General features: G+C 37.5%; 1 protein-coding gene across 4 annotated transcripts in view; it reads left to right on the top strand.

Moving 5' to 3' along the window:
- The first annotated feature begins 735 nt into the window (after positions 1–735).
- The window catches only part of snx13 (sorting nexin 13), a 33,483-nt gene continuing 16,613 nt past the window's right edge, over positions 736–17,605 (top strand). For 2 of the 4 annotated variants that reach the window (XM_081376791.1, XM_081376790.1), the window contains exons 1-8: positions 736–752; positions 11,035–11,147; positions 11,226–11,328; positions 11,933–12,022; positions 14,879–15,000; positions 15,209–15,330; positions 15,586–15,690; positions 16,905–16,993. In XM_081376791.1, coding sequence (XP_081232917.1) covers positions 11,945–12,022; positions 14,879–15,000; positions 15,209–15,330; positions 15,586–15,690; positions 16,905–16,993 — 516 coding nt within the window. In that variant the 5' untranslated portion in view covers positions 736–752; positions 11,035–11,147; positions 11,226–11,328; positions 11,933–11,944. Of the gene's footprint in view, positions 753–1,845; positions 2,014–11,034; positions 11,148–11,225; positions 11,329–11,932; positions 12,023–14,878; positions 15,001–15,208; positions 15,331–15,585; positions 15,691–16,904; positions 16,994–17,605 lie in introns of those variants that run through there. The other 2 variants (XM_081376793.1, XM_081376792.1) reach the window with 1 other exon arrangement.

The raw sequence follows: 17,605 nt of genomic DNA, 5'->3' as shown, positions 1-17,605 counted from the left end.
TGTGACATGATCTTTTACACCATGAGCACAAAATAGGCTATAGGACATATATCTTTCTAATGCATATAGGCTATCAAATATTTATTTTGCTTTATTATCAGCATCAGTTTAAGTTGGAACTGTTGAAAAGAAATATGTTCCAATAGAAAAGAAAAATCCCAAATGAGATATTTTTGTCTGCTGAACTTTGTCGTAAAATCTTGCTGTGCATGGGGAAAAATAATGTCCATGTTATTTGTCAACTATAAGATACCCATACATGCCTAATCATGACATCAAAGCATCTATGTACATTCAGCATGAGTGAGCAATTCTTTAATGCATTCCATTTTTATCTTCACGGCTCATTTATATGAACAAGCCTTATCATAGGCATCACATCAGTTGCATGTGCATTACTCTGTGCATTCATCTCCTGCTTCTTCCTCATCTATCTCTGCTCTTCTCACTTACGGTCATAAACATAAATAAGGTCCAAAGTTTATTTAGGATCATTCAGTGTGACGTCATGGCCCGCGTCAGCCGGTCTTTATCCTGTTGTGTGACTGATAAACACATTAACATACTTATTTCTGACTTGGACTATACTTTATAAAATGAAGACACATGATGCTTACCATGGCATCTGAAATGGAATAGAAATGTGAAGATTATTCTTCATTTGCCCCTCAGCTAATGTACCTCTGATGATGGTTCTTCCTCACCCCTGCCTGCAGTGTGACCCGAGCGGGGCTTTGAGCAACTGGAAACAGGTAATGCCAATGCAGCAATAGCTGATTCATATTGAATATCAATTTCAAAATATATCAAGCTGTCACACCACGCAACCCAACTAACAAAGATGTGTCCTAAAACATTTTGCTTATGTTCCCATCAAGTTATGAAATTATTTCTTAATGTTCTCTAAATGATTAAAATGTCCAGTTTTTAAACTTTCAAACATTAGGGGAACATTGCATTTCATTATTCTGCAAACATAATGGGAATGTTACTTTTGAATGTTCTCAAAACATTCTAAAACAAGTAGTAACATTATTAAAAAGTGCTAGGTTACATTCATTAATGATGTATAAACGTTTTTGTGCTAACATTTTAAAAACATTATTAAAGACCAGCTAACTTTACTTTAAGAATGTTTGTTCAGAAAAGCCAAAGTTCTGAGAGCATTCCCTGTTAGCTGGGATCATCCTTTATGTTTTAGCCATGTTTACACAGATAGCCTAATTGGCTCTACTTAAGTGTAATTCTTGACATATGCCAAGTCAAAAGAAAGTAAATGCTTTTATTCAAGTTGTGCACTAGAACACTTTTTGAGTTTTATTGTGTCACATGTTGAGATCATTGAGTAGGTCAACTGCTGTATCAGTGCTGGTTCAGCAGAAATGCGTTAAAATGACGCACAATTTCTGAGAAGAAGAAAAAAAATCAACAATACGAGGCACTTTACATCGTTACACAAGTCTGCGCTATTTACAGTAAATTGACCAAATATAATAAATCACGAGTCACGGGTAAGAAAGGCGTGTCATCATCACACGCTGACCAATCACAGGTTACGCTACAGGTAACTGTTTTAACTAGTATGCCCACTCTACAACGCCGAGCAATACACAGCGCAGGGGAGACTCCTGCTTGGGATAAGAATACCATTTGGCTCACGTCAAACTAACATTGTAAAAATAAGTTTTATATAATTTTAGAAGATATTTATCAATAAATCGTGGTTATAATATTTGCCAAAATCGTGGCTTCGTAGGCAATCTTCCGGGTGATTGAATTCTGCCAACCAATCAGTGCCCGCTTTTCTCATCACATGACCTTTCCCAGAAGCGCTCCGGAGTGTTTGCTCTAGTTTGCGTTGCTTGTCGAGCTCGCGCTCATGGCGGCTGCAGGGTGGGCGCGCGCAGTCCTGAAGCGCCTCAGTTTATGAACGTGAGAAGAAAGAAATGCGCTAATAATGTGGCGGGGATAAACCAGACAACCGTTTTTACATTTTAAATAATGTTTGCAGAGGTAAGCCATGGTGTTTTGTCCTTTTATTGTATTTCCTGCTGTATTGAGCTGCTGTTAGCTTAGCCGTGTGTTACCTGAGCAGGTAAATAAACACACACATTGAAGTACACACACAGTTACACACATTAGCACACACACGCGCGTCTTGTGTGCAGGATTACACACAGTAATGCGATGGGATTATATGTTTCTGAGCACTGACAGTAAGTCTTCAGCTAGCTCAGCTAACATCAGCTGTGCCTGTTACATGTATGTGTGTTTACATGAGTAGTGTGTGTGTGTGTGTGTGTGTGTGTGTGTGTGTGTGAGAGAGAGAGAGACAGTTGTGTGTAACGTTATATTATAGGGGCCATGGGTGGAGATGATGGGTATTTGTGTGTTTTCTGCGAGTCTCAGCTTGTTGATGTTGAGATACGTCGTGGCATGTGTGTTAAACTTATACATATGTGTACGTGTCGTTTGAGCGTATGATTATGTATTTACACTACAGACATATGTTGAAATAAAATGCCAGTTTTGCGTGTATGGGAGAAATAAAACCTTGTAAAGCTGCAGTTCTTCAGGCCATAAGGTTGATTATGATGACACACCTGATAACAGACACTGGTTTTGTTTGTTAGTGTCATATCAGTATCTGATCTTGATGTGTTGATTCTGAAAAAGCAATGTATAGAAAGTAAAACCTTGAACGTGTTTAAGCTGTATGTAATTTGTTTAAGATGAGAAGCCTGGTTCTGTTGGTTTTGCTCTTGTCTTGTGTCTTTTAACCTATCAGTATATGTGTTTACTAAAATAAACAATATACTAAATTATAAACACTTGTTTTGGCTAAATGTAGTTAAATCATGCCTGGTTGTATGTGGTATTTCAGTCTCTGAATATGTTCTTGTAAAGTGTAAACATCTAATTTGCCTTAACGAGGCAGTAAACCCATGCAGACTTTGTGTCGGATGATAAAGTTGGTCACGCTCAGCCTATGTGTGGATTTTATTTCAGTTTCTGAGCATATTTATAAAGTGACACTTGTTTAGACTATGCAAACATTGTGGTACGGTTGGTTATGATGGCAAGATAACAGTCTGGTTTCATTACACTTGCTCTCTGGATGTGTCATTTCACCCTCTAATTATATAGTTTCAACGTAACTCCTGTTTGGGACATTTGCAATAAGCAGACTGTCTGTTTTTTTGTTTTGTTTTTATTATTGTTTTCAGGTGCATATATACTGTATGCAATTGTAGCATCAAATCTGTAATCAAGAACAACAGGAAAACTCATAGAAATTAATTGGTGAGAATTCTGGGAACCTGATTATTTTGTGAATAGGTGTGTTGCGTTTTGTTTTAGCTGTGAATGATTGTTTAAACTCATGCAAATATTGTAGTATAGGCTAGTTAATCATGACAGGCCTGAAAGAGTCTTGTTGTGTGATACTTGCCCTGTGTTGGGGTTATGTTAGGTCATCACATTTATTAAATTAGAAACTAATTTAAAGATTAAACACCTGTTTTGTTTTGAAGACAAGCTTAGTTGCATGCCACATTTCATCAATGAAAATCGTGCATTTGTCAAAAGTTCAGTGCATTGTTGAAATCTGTGTGTATTTGGTCTCCTGATGACAGGTGGATGAGCTGGATCCTCTTGACCCGCTGTAAGAGCGTCCTCACGTGTCTCTGCCGGCATATCAGGACGCATTCACTCTGTCTTTGCATTTTAGGGCTGGACCTCGAAGTTAATGCACTACAGCAAATGTTTTACTAGCCCGTGGCGTTGAACCAAAGAGTTTCAGGTCAACCTGCTGTGACGCATGTGATGTTATATTACAGGTCATTTCGTTTGTTTGCAGTAAGTACAAATAGAATAGAATCATAGAGAATTATAGGAATTTCATGTTTGTTTCTTCATTCCTTTTGTTTCCTCAGTAAATTATAATGTGTTCTTGTACAGTGCGCCGCTGGGTTGTGTGTCAACAGAGGAATGCCAAACTGTAAATGTCCAGAACTTGACTATCAGACTCGTGTTACGACACGAGTAGCTCAGTTCACCTGCGCACTGAAGCTATCCCAGCATGCTCTCTGCTTGTGCCCTGTTTATGCCCATCACAGCTGTGAGATGTATGCTGATGTAAATCTTATTATCTGATCCTTATCAAGGCTTTGTGAAGCTCCTGGTCATGGGGTGTTAGCCTAATTAGCTGAGTGCTATTATCTAATACTGACAATTATTTCACAGTAACACCGTGACCGTAGCCTGTGCAGTTTGTTTTTTGAAGTGATGTAGTTATATGTAACGTTTCACCTGTTTTATCTTCTGCCTGGCAAAAATATTATGTCTGATTTCTAGGCTGCCTCCAGCTAAAGATTTTTCTTGCCGACTAGCCTAGTCGTCGTTCATCTAAGCCATTAGTCGACCTATTGCATATTAATATTTAATTACTTAAATATATACTGGGGGAAATACTAAACCATAATGAGCCTTTACTATATACAGCCTAGGTGTAATATATATAAAGCCTATAAGCTTGCCGCAAAGCACTGACAAAGGTAATAAAAAAAATAGCAAGGAGACATTTTCAATTATTTGTTAATAAACTAGTGCTTTCTGAGTCAGTGTCGGCTGCAAAGATGAAGTTGGCGATGCTGCAGATATAGTGGACGTGCCTTTCATACTAGAGTTGTCAAAAAGTACTGACTTCGGTACTGAAATTGAAAAAATGTGACGCTTTGTCACGCTCAGCCCATGTGTGGATTTTATTTCAGTTTCTGAGCATATTTATAAAGTGACATACTTGTTTAGACTATGCAAACATTGTGGTACGGTTGGTTATGATGGCAAGATAACAGTCTGGTTTCATTACACTTGCTCTCTGGATGTGTCATTTCACCCTCTAATTATATAGTTTCAACGTAACTCCTGTTTGGGACATTTGCAATAAGCAGACTGTCTGTTTTTTTGTTTTGTTTTTATTATTGTTTTCAGGTGCATATATACTGTATGCAATTGTAGCATCAAATCTGTAATCAAGAACAACAGGAAAACTCATAGAAATTAATTGGTGAGAATTCTGGGAACCTGATTATTTTGTGAATAGGTGTGTTGCGTTTTGTTTTAGCTGTGAATGATTGTTTAAACTCATGCAAATATTGTAGTATAGGCTAGTTAATCATGACAGGCCTGAAAGAGTCTTGTTGTGTGATACTTGCCCTGTGTTGGGGTTATTTTAAGTCATCACATTTATTTAATTAGAAACTAACTTAAAGATTAAACACCTGTTTTGTTTTGAAGACAAGCTTGCCAATTGGTTGCATCATGCCATATTTCAGCAATGAAATGGACGTGCCTTTCATACTAGAGTTGTCAAAAAGTACTGACTTCGGTACCAGTCGGTACTGAAATTTAAAAAATGTGACGCTGTTGAGCGCAATCGTAAACACCTCTGATTGCCTATTGTACTCAAGTGCCCATCGGAAATCTCTGTGATTGGCTACAATGATCAACGTTTCAAAAACATGTTGTAAATATACATCAATCACGCTCTTCACCGAGCGCTTACACAGATACACACGGGAGCGTTTGAAAGCAGGCGTCATTCAGCAGTGCGGTCCACTAATAGATGCGCCGCTTGTGCTTTCAAACACTCCTGCTCCTGTTTTTAAAACACTTCCAAACACTTCCGTGTGCTCTCAAACGCTCCTGTGCGTTGATCATTGTTGCCAATCACAGACAAACCCGCTGAGTGCGTTAGTACAATAGACAATCAGAGGTGTTTACGATTGCGCTCAAAGCAACACATTTTTTAAATTTCAGTATACCAACTGGTACCCAAGTCGGTACTTTTTGACAACTCTATTTCATACATAATCGGAGAATTTGTTTTCTATTTAAATTGGTTTGTTTAAAAGTAGACATTTCAAGCTTTCTATAGATATATTTCTCATGTCTGTAAGTATTCTGAGTATACGCGGAGTTTCGGTGCAGTTCAACCGTTCACGGATACTGAGACGGCAGAAAGCGCATCCTGTTTGTTTTCTTAATTTTACAAAGGGACAACATTTTGTTGTTATTGTGAGTTTACACAAATAAGAGTAATGATGTATAACTCTTATCTGCATGAGCAAAAATAAGCATTTTAAGTTGTTTCCACTGTTATCAAACACTTGGATATGCGCCTAATAATAGCGCACATTTATCTAGGTTAACGTTAGAGCGAGCGGCCGAGTACAGGTGCTACTACTTGCATGTTTCAAGTAAGCTTTTTAAGAACATTATTTTATTTACATGGCAATACGTGTAATGTAGTAATTTGGTCTGTATAGAACTTTAACTCTTTCATATATAAGTGCAGTTGGCATAGATCTGGATTATTCACACAGCTTTTGGCCTCTGGGAAGCGGCACTCGAGCCTGGGGTATTTACACCCGTCTTAAAATAGACCTCGGTGACAAGCCTGAATTAACGCCAAAGTCTGAGGAGTTGTGCCAGATCACTCTTGAAACCTTTGGGATCTCTTATGAGCTCTTCTCAGTGCCGAGTCACCCTCGATCTGAGCTGAGAATCATGTTCTGGAAACATCCGTGTATCACGCCGGTAGTCGTAGCATGGCCACGCAGCGTAATGTGAATGCATTTCTAGAGAAGGTGATTGAATGACCATCGCTGGATAATAATCTTAACCTGGCTGAGCTCTTTGGTGGCCCGTTCTGACATGACAGACTGACATCATTACTGTTAAAGGGATGGTTCGGAGTAAAATCAACCTAGGGTCCTTTGCACCATGACCTCGAGCCAAACACCCCCCAGAAGCCTTTTGTCCCTTGGTTGAACATTATTAAAGTTAGAGCTTATTTAGAGATATCAGCCGGATGGTTTAGTGCAGGCGCTAATGGCTCCAAATGTGTATCTCGTAAAAATTACCCCACTAATAATGCCCAGAATGGTACCAAACTTCTACAGTAGTACAAATCCAGGGTTCTGGACTCATAAAATGAGGCATTGGAAAGTTTGTAAGTACATCAGGAGTTTATTTATATAACACTTGCCTGATGGCTCATGCTACCGCTAACCCGGACACCGAGGTCAACTCAGTGATTTGGGAAAACAAAGCACGTAAAAGTCCTGGCAGAAAGTGATGCATAAGGATGTAGAGCCAATAGCGCCTGCTCTAAGCCATCCGGCTGATTTCTCTAAATAAGCTCTAACTTTAATAATGTTCAACCGAGGGAAAAAAGGCTTCTGTGAGGGGTGTTTGGCTCGAGGTCATGGTGCAAAGGACCCTAGGTTGATTTTACTCTGAACCATCCCTTAAAGAGTCCTATTAAGGTTACATCTTTACACCTTTCTGTCAAAGCCTGATGATTAGGCTAAATGATTTGTCTTTGTCTTCCTACTGGATAGAGATATGATATGAAAACAGTTTCACCAGATGACTTGAATAGCTCTATTTGGAAAGAATTAATAAGTGTGGAATTATTGATGGGATTTTGTGGGGGAGTGAATCTGCACAAGCATAGATAACTGGCCCATACGGATCAACTACAGTTCGATCCCTTTACTTGACATCGCACACCCTGCGGTGTGACTATCATGGATTCGCACATCATTATATCGATGCTAAAATGATATATGCAGCCCTCATGTGATTTGCTGTGATGTGAAAACACGTTAAAGATAAAACGGCTGTTGGATTATTGTGTGTTTGACGACAGAGAGCAGCTTTGGTTTTCTAGTCTCCCGTATGTCATAATCTGCTCTTATCTTCTTTAGCGGTATGAGTTTGGTGGCGATAAGGGCCGGAATCTGTTTTTTAGAAAGCACACGGAAAACTTCCCACAGTCAAGGACCTCTTTATCTAAAAAACAAAAAGCGTAAACTGCTAATATTAACTAGTCCATATATTATGAACTCCCCTTCATGTTGTTTGATTGATGTAGTGGATAACTTTGTCTTTGGTTTTTGGTAAGGTGGCATTCAGATGTCTTGTTTTCCCTCATACCTGATACCTTTTCTGTGTTTTGTGGTCCGGTATCACTGTTTTGATGACGTTTACTTGCACACATTGAGACCAAATGCAAAGCAGACATGATAATTTTGAGGTAGACACATCAGGACTGTTTAGTAGCCAACACACTGGCTATTTAATCAATCAAATTGATCATTGTTTAGTATTAACTCAGCCTTATGTTGTTCTGTATGATTGACTTTATTCCACAGAGCACAGGAGAAAGTTTGAGTAATGTGCTCTGCTCACTGGCTGTAACGTTCATGCTTCATAATGAGCACCTTTAAAATCGCCTGTACGACTTTACACATCTTTAATTTCAACTGATCAACATTTAAGTCATTGTTCACTGATAATCTTCCCTTCAAATGAACAGTGAACTGGTGCAAACATTATTGATGATGACTTAAATATCAGCACAGAAGTTGTGTTGACAATTTTAATGGTGCTTTTTGGTAATTTTAGGCAAGAATATTCTTCAGAAATTCATTTGTGTTCCCTGGAAGAAAGAATCTGTTTTGAGAGTGAATAAATTATGACAGAAGTTTCATTTTCGGGTGCATTATTCCTTTAAATGAGACAAACAGACGTTATTGATTCCTCAAATCATGAGTCTGTTGAAGAGAGACGGGCTGTTGCTTTACTAAGTAATCCTATGCATGCTTTTACGTACTGGACAATAAAACCGGTGATAAAACCCCACAGACACACATTAAAGGATGTTCCCAAGCCTTGTCTAGAGACAAAAGATCCAGAGACTTGAGGGTGCAATCCTCTTATAAGTTGAGTCTTAAGCAATCATCAAAAAACAAAACAAAACAAGAAAATGTCAAAATCAGAGAGTGTATGATATTAAATGAATATTATTGTCTTGCTCTAATAGCATCCACCATAGTGTTGTGTTGTCGTGTGTAAGCTGGTGTTTCAGCTGGGCTAGTTTGCCAGCGCCCTGTTTTGCAGTCCTGTGACACACCACACACGTGAAAGCCTGTTTGTTTGTCCCTGTAACAACACACACCTGCATTGTGATGATCTCTAGAACGCTACAGCCGCATCCAGACTGGGTTTGTTAGGCTGTTTGCCTAAATCCACATGATGTCAGCACAAGTCATGAATGATTCACGGGTCACAGAGGTCAGGACAAGGGTTTGTGGTCTTGGGATGAATACGTGGTCTAATGGTCTTGTGTGGGCAGACTTTTAACAAATTAACATAAACTGCACACTTTGACAGAAAAAGACTTTTGATTGACTTTCTTCTTTTATGTGATGTTTAGGGACGGGTTTATGAAGTCATATTTATCTAGATTGCTTTCTTTTACCCTTTTGCAGTCTTTCTTTTCTTTCCTTAGCCATTTCTTTCTTTCTTTGCACTTTATTTTCTTATTTTCTTTTGCCCTCATTATTTTCTTCATTATGAACATTTTTCCGGGGTTCTCAAAAGCAGAAGTTGTCTTAGTTTTATAAACCTCTATAGTGCGGTGAACGGAAACTACAACAAATATCATTTTTACATGCTCATTTCCTCCCATTGCAAAAGAAAAACTCCACGACAAGAGTTTCTATGACTTTCCAAAAAAACAGAGAGATTAATTTACGTTACTCAGTTGTATTTGAAACTCACTCAAAAGCGTAAACTATTTTTCTCGTTCATTTAATGCCAGGGTAATAAAACAGAGTATATAAATAGATAAAACAAAACAAAAACAGTGGTTTAAATTCAAACTTTTCTACTTGTCTTAAAAAAAGAAAAAAGGTTATAAAAAATGTCAATAACTATCAATACCGAACGATATGAAACATTATATCGTGATAATTTTTTAGCTATATTGCACAGCCCTAGTTGCTAGATTTACACTGTTAAAGTTACCAAGAAATCAAAAATAACAATTGTTGTTTTTTCAGGAATATTCCAGTATTTAATATAAAAGATTTATCATTTTGTTAAATTGATGTTTCACGTAATCTTCAGAATATCTTCCTTCCCTCTCGCAGCATCTCTTCTCTTCTCTGATGATGGGGGCGGGGCTACCTGTCACTCACATGAGATCAGCCAATAGCAAACCACAACCGATCAATCCCCCATGGAAAAAAATCAAGCCCCGCCCTACATTTATTCTTGTTCCAGAAGCCGTTTCACTCAGATATACGTCACAATGAGGAAATAAAGACTATCACGACTTCTATTTCAGGTCGACTTTAATAACTGTGGAAATGCGTCATTGCAGTCTGTGAAAAGGGTCCCTGAACATTTGATCATATTTTTGGGTGATGTTTATTTAACACACGTCAGCAGGACATACTCCAGGTCCGACCCTTCAGATCTGAGGCACACAGAGGTGTGTGTGTGTGTGTGTGTGTGTGTGTGTGTGTGTGTGTGTGTGTGTGTGTGTGTGTCTCAGGAGAAGGAAGAGAAAGGCCAGAGATTGGGTCAGTGAGTTTCCTGTCCTGGAAAAAACAGGAAACCTGTCCACAGGACACATTCTCTGTCACACTCAATTCATCTGTCTCATCCCTCGTATAGTCTTTTAAAAACCTTTACCCGTCTGCTGAAAAGCTCCAGCAGCGATTTCAATTCTTCTGGGTCTTTGTTATGTTGATGATCAGAAGCAAAATGCAAATTTTTTGCATTTTGTCGTGTTGTTCTGTAACTTTGTCACTTTAATTGCAATGCAAGAATGATAATCTGACCGCTGCTGATTTTATCTGGCAAGAGTGAATCACATCAGAGGATATGAATGTTAAAGAAAAGCTCAGGCATGTTCACATTAATGCAAATACAAACAAAATCACAATGAGTCTGGGTGTTTTGTGACAGGTGCTCGCAGCAAAACAATGCATTTGTCCTAAAGATAAAACATTAATTTAATGAAATATTAGTATTAGTATTTTCAAGTATACTGTATTCATGCTGCTTTCATTCTGATCAATTAACGTCCTTCAAAATGAGCACTCACAGTGAGCCAAAGATAAGAAATAATGTTGTTAAGTTAACTGTGTGTGTGTGTGTGTGTGTGTGTTTCAGGCCAGTCTGTCCGTCTGGGGATGGGGGGGTCTGGGAGTCGTCCTCTTCCTCATCTCATTTGGACCCTTTGCCATCTTTTATCTGGCCTTCTACATCCTCTGTTTCATTGGCGGGTAAGTGGATCCCACATTCGAGCATCTGTAACACCTGGTGGTGCTCTAGCATGATCTCTCCCTTCTCTCTCTCTCCAGGGGTTTTGTAGTGCTGCTTTTATTTGGAAAGACAAACTCAGAGAAACACCTGGAAAGGTGCGAGCACTCCTACCTGCCATCGACACAGACGGCCATACTGAAGGTGCGCAAACGTTTGCATCCCTCTTCCTTATGATTGCATTTTAATTTATTATGTTTGCCACAACACACAAATGCATTTGTAATGCATTTAAGCAATATAGTATGAAAATCCACTTTTTTTCATAAAACTTTAACAATTTAATAATTTTTTCAATTTTGCAATAATAGGGCCCAATTAATTGTTTTATTTTTCCAGTAGTCCTCTGTTGTCTTTTACTTTTTTGTAAAAGGGAGGTGAATTTATGATTGAATACAAATTTATTAATCAAAAACATTGGTAATCAAATGAAGGCATAAAACCTTAAAAATGTAATTAATATTTTAAAATGGAATCAAATGAAAATTTAACAATTCATTTAATTTTTGCCAAACAATTTTTGTGAGGTTTACTGGCAATATTAGAGGATGGAAGAAAAAAAATATGATATTCCTTAAATTAAGTTTTAATAATTGTAATAACATAACTTTTTATTTTGGTTGGTTGTAGTGAAGATCTTTGAGTTTCTGTGCATATGACATGACAATAGTTTTAAATCAAATGAAATTGTGAAATGTTCAAATTGTGCTTGTGCTCCACTCCTGAGTTTTAAGTCTTTGTTCCTCAGGTTTCGGAGGAGATGAAATCAGAGTCCAAACCCATCAAGATAGACCGTCGTCTGACAGGATCCAATATCATAGATGAGCCACTGCAGCAGGTACTGTCAACGAAACCGAACCGAGTGTGTGTTTGAGGAACCTGTGGTTTCTCTTCTGATGAGGATTTCTCAGACTGTCGAGTCGTTTGTTTCTGCATGTGACATGAGTAAGACGCTGGATCAGCTAGTTTAAGGATTTAGGCTGAACTGGTGTTTTCATACAACTGATGAGCACATGACACTCGCTTCAGCTTGTTTTCACTCAGTGCTCTCACATGCTTCACTGAATCATGTTTGAGTCTGCTTACAATGCATATATTCTGCAAGTGTCACTTTTTTAAATGGAACTATTTTCTACACTAGCTTTTTTTTTGCTTCCCTAAAGGCCACTTCTATTGTTAGTCGAATAGGTTCCTATTGTTGTTGCATGTTTTACTCTTTCTCTGTCATTTCGAAAACAGGTTGTTTTACTACTCCACCTTAGATATGTATCGTACCAACATGACGTACCAGTATCACTGAAACAGTTGCAGAATACTGAAAACATGAGCGGTTGTGCGTTTTTGGCTCTGTTCCAACACCTAACGAGCTTCCAAGTCATCGTAACTGTCATGTACTGTCATGAACTCTGTGAGCCAAAAATATCACTAAGCATACAAGAGGCTCATTTCTAAATTAATGATTTATTCCAAGAAGCATAAAAATGCACAGTACAATTCAAAGTACACTCAAAATATTGGATAAAATGGTTTATTTTAATTAGATGGAGCTATAATTTTTAGTGTTGTATAAACATTTTTATAATATACGTTTCAAAGCAGCTTTACAGAAAATCGTGATGTTAATGTTTATGATATCTTGACTTAAAGCCTAATAGTCATATTTAGCAGATTAGGTTGGGCGAACAAATTGTGGCATCTGAGATTTGCTTCACAATACACATATTATGCTTAATATAAGTGTATGTTAGGCATTCAATATATATATATATACACAACTTTATATAGAGAGCTGGGCGATAATATAGTTTTGATTTGCTATGTAGAACATATCACTTAACATGACTGTGCTGTATGTATCCGGGTAAAGTTGGATATATTAAATTGTTGTATAAATCATTATTATTAATTAATCAATTGCCAATGAATTTTACATTAATAATTTGTTAATTTCTAATGAAATCATTGCAGTGCATTTTGGCTTAGTCTGCCTGAGAAATGAGCTTAAACAAGATATTTTAGTGGAAGGCAACATGATGTTACCTACTGTTTTGAACAGCCTCCCTGTGGGCAGTGTGCCGTTTTCATGATATGACCCTGTTAAAACCATAGTATATAAGCTCTTCATGACCAAAATCATTATGCAACTCATTTTAAACTAGTCTGACGTTTTGAGGAAATTGTGTTAAAGTTAAACAGTCATGAGAGTGTGTCAGCAGGTTCGCAAGCTTTTCTGTTCAGTGTGGACTCCTTTGTGGTAGAAGCTATGTGTTGTTGTGTCTGTGCCAAGAAGAATTCAGGGCACATGATCAAGAAAAATACATTTCCTTGTGCCTGATGCTTTTCATGTACATTAAGAGTTTAACAGAAAATAACGTTCTCATTATGGGGTGATATTTGCCACCTTAATTTGATTTCCAGAGGCAATTTTACCTTTATAAGGGACATTTTTCTAACCTTATTAGATGTACGTGTCATCTTTTTAAATGAAATACTATATCTGAACGATGTCTGAAACTTTGTATTGCTAGTATTTCTCATGTTTATTGCCTCCGAAAATTAATCTCTTGTTGTATCGCTTTGGATAAAAGAGTCTGCTAAATGAATAAATGCACTTTAAATATGAAACTAAAACCACCAGTAGGTGGCGGCAAGTCACTTTCTTAATGAGTGAGTCATTGAATCATTCATTCAACCGATTCGTTCAAATGGCTGATTCATTAACAGTTGTGTTTACAAATGGATCGTTGTTTTGTTTGGAACGATTTTTGTTTCCAAAATGAAGCAACAACAGACAAAATTGACCGACCACCGAGCCTCATTAACCGGTTGAAACCGGTTAACCGATTAGTTTAAAATCTGCTACGCTATTTGAAATAACAGCCATTTCAAGCCGCACCTGCAATTTCGCAATGTCGCATCTCTCTGCCGCTCTGCCTCCCGCTCACACACACACTGCCGCCCTTCTCACGTCACTTTTTTTGAAAGTAAAGGCGTTTGTCTAGCGTTAGAAGCTCATTAAGAAAATGACAGCTCCGAAGAGATGCCGCTTGATGATCACATGATAGATGATGTGCTACTACTGTATTTAAGCACTGTATCACACAAGTTGCAACTTACATCTGTGTCATTCTTTTTGGTGAAATGGTCCCACACACTACTTTTCTTTGCACGCTTCATCCTGTGTCGTCTGCCCTGGCTCTAACCTCGAGTGTTTTAGCCTGTAGCCTTTACTTTTCACAAACCTTGTGAGCGCACGAACCCAAAAACTGTGACCTCGCGCCAAATGTTTTTATTGATTTATCAAGTACAAACAGGCGAGTTATGAAAAATTGAGTGTGAGGGATTTGTTCACTTCACACAAAAAGATCTGGGAATGAGATGGCTAACTAACTGTAGTAGCGTTTAGTCCACTGTCTATAATAGCCTAATTTAGAGATCACTTTTATTTTTTAACCGACTACCGACAACTTTGATTGGTTAACGGTGATACGGTCAACCATCGGTCAAACGGTCATCGGTTAACATCCCTAGTTGTGTCTAAAATGTTACTCAAAATGTTAACTTTTATTGAATTGTATTGTATTTTTACAATTGGGAAAAACAGAACTTTTGCTTGTGCGATATTGTTATACTAGATGACTTTTTGACATTATTTAAGTGAATAGTGTCCTGTTTTGTTCATGTCATCCCTCAGGTCATCCAGTTTGCTTTGAGGGACTATATCCAGTATTGGTACTACACACTGAGTGATGATGAAACGTTCCTCTTGGAGATCCGTCAGACTGTCCAGAACGCCCTCGTCCAGTTCTCCACCAGGTGAGACACCCGTCCGGCCCGTTCACCCTCACACACCTGCTTTACAATCACTGTTGCAGAGGGTTGTGAATGAGCGCTGATGCAACAGCTAACCACAAACCAAACACTGCATTCAGATGTTCTTACTCATTTTCCTTGGTAAACACGATGTTGAAACGGAGACTGTAACTCCCATGATTCATTGATTCGCAATCTTTCCGTTCCTCAGGTCTAAAGAGGTGGACTGGCAGCCGTATTTCACCACCAGACTGGTGGATGATTTTGCAACTCATCTGCGTGTTTTCAGGAAAGCTCAAGAGAGGCTGAATGAGAGAGAAGATCCTAAACAACGTAATTCACATCGTCATTAGACAAAACATTTATCAATGGACAGATTAAACCAAGAAAAGCAATAATGGTTATACTTTACAATAAGGCCCCATTAATTTAATGTTTAAAGATCTCAATATCAGGACTAAAATTGTTGTAGCCTGTAATAAATAGTTGATTTCCTAATGCCTAATTACTGAGTAAAGGGTTTTAATTTTGTTTTTATGACTCAAAAATGTGAGCATGTGCATGACGTTATTTGTGTGTCTGCGGCAGGTGACGATCCAGAGGAGCTGCTGGACTCGTTTTTTGAGGCGGAGGTGGAAATGGAGAGGAATATTTGTAGAGATATGGTGTGCATGTCACGCAAGGATGAAGAAGGTAAGACAAACACAGATTTGTGTCTATAGACCGATCAAAGACTCCAGGCCAGTGATTCAAGGCACTTTTTATGTCAACAATAGTCATGAATAACTTGTACATGCTTCTCTAGGGCAGATCTTAAAGGCCAGACAAGCTGAAAGACTTGATTAGCAAAAAATACAAACACACACCCAGTCATTAATACAATGAAATGCTTTGAAAACGCTTCAGAAGGCAAGAACACTGTTGTGTGTGTGTATGTGCCTTGCGTATAAAGATGTCACATGTGAATCCACCTTCATATTTATAACAAATGATTTGCTCACCCTTATGTCTTTTCAAAATCAAATGAGTTTCTTTATTCTGTGGAACACAAAAGAAGTTGTGATGAATGTTCACGCTGCTTTTTTTCAATCACTATAAGTGATTAGGAACTGCAGCTGTTGAAACTTCACAAATGCACAAAAACACCATGAAAGTAGTTTGCACGACTTGTGTGTTAAATTCCAAGACTTCTGAAATCAAGACCACTGCAAATGTATGCCAAGTGATCGCTTCTTGATCTACTTTTGATGAATTAAGACAATGTTTACTTTATGGTGTTTATATTGTAATATGTTGAAAATGGTTGTAATAGTTTTATCTCCTTATTGTGTAGATGTCAGAATTCAATCTTAGACATTTCCAAATAAGTTTCCGGAGTATTTCAGGCTTGTTTATAATTAAAAGTTCCACATTATGCAAAAAAAAAAATTGTTCTGGTTATTAATGGTATCTGGCATCAAATTCAGTGTAAACTCTGTTAGCTTCTCTCTCCGTCACTGGAAGGAAAGACTAAGAACATAATTTAACACATTCAATATATAGTGATTACTAGTATCGGCACAGTGATCTGTAATTCGCATGTTGGTACATAAACCTTTTTCAGTGCATATTGAATAAAACGTGTCTTGACTGTTTTATGATTGCAGTTACGCTGTTGTGCTGATAAGCAGTACTAACTCCTTGTTGAATGTGTGTTTAATAAAGTAAAAGACTCTGAGATGCATGATTTAATTTCAGATTGTATTGGTTTGTTTTGAATTTACATTTTATGTGTGCTTATCTTAAAAAAGGTCTTAAAATCCTTAAATTTGATTTAAAATCCCCTGCAATATCTCTGGGTGAGGATCAGACTGTCCTGTGCGTTGTCTTTGTGCTGTATATTTGACTGTAGTGTGTTTCTGGTGCAGGGTACTTGCGGGATCTCTGTGAAGTGCTGCTGTACCTGTTACTACCTTCTGGAGATTTCCACAACAAGAATATGAGATACTTCCTCAGGGTGAGACATAAACACACACATGCTAAATCACTCCCAAATACATCCAAAGAATATTGTATCTTTCAGCTAGTCATGGCCGGCTAAAGAAATGAACAGGAGGAATACTGTAAATCAGCGTTTACATGGAGGAAACCATAAAACATTCATTTTCTGCAAGCATTTTCTTATTTTTAAACACTGTAACCTTTTCTGTCTATTAAAACTATTTAAAATAGTTTTCATTATTTCAAATAAAGAAGAATATAAATATTAGATAACATAATTTTAAAGAAAATTAAGAAATGTTGCCTTGGAAACTAACTGAAATAAATTAGTTGAAATACTAAAATTATTCAAACTAAAGCTGAAATAAGAAAGTAAAGCTAAATAGAAATATAAAAAAATGAATAAAAATGACAAAAGCATATAACAAAATTACTAAAAACTTAAACTAACATTTAAATAACTCAAATAAATACTATTATAATATATAAAATAACACTCATTGTATTTTAATCTGCTGTACATTTAAATCCCAGCTTCAATAATCCGTGGTTATTGACAGTATATCACAGATGCTGTTGATAGAGCTTAAGTAGTATTTAATCCTTTAAGACACCAGATCTGGGATTT

This window comes from Scardinius erythrophthalmus (assembly GCF_964197995.2).
Source record: "Scardinius erythrophthalmus genome assembly, chromosome: 10".
NCBI classification, from domain to species: Eukaryota; Metazoa; Chordata; class Actinopteri; order Cypriniformes; family Leuciscidae; genus Scardinius; species Scardinius erythrophthalmus.
This window is presented reverse-complemented; position numbering and strand designations above follow the sequence as displayed.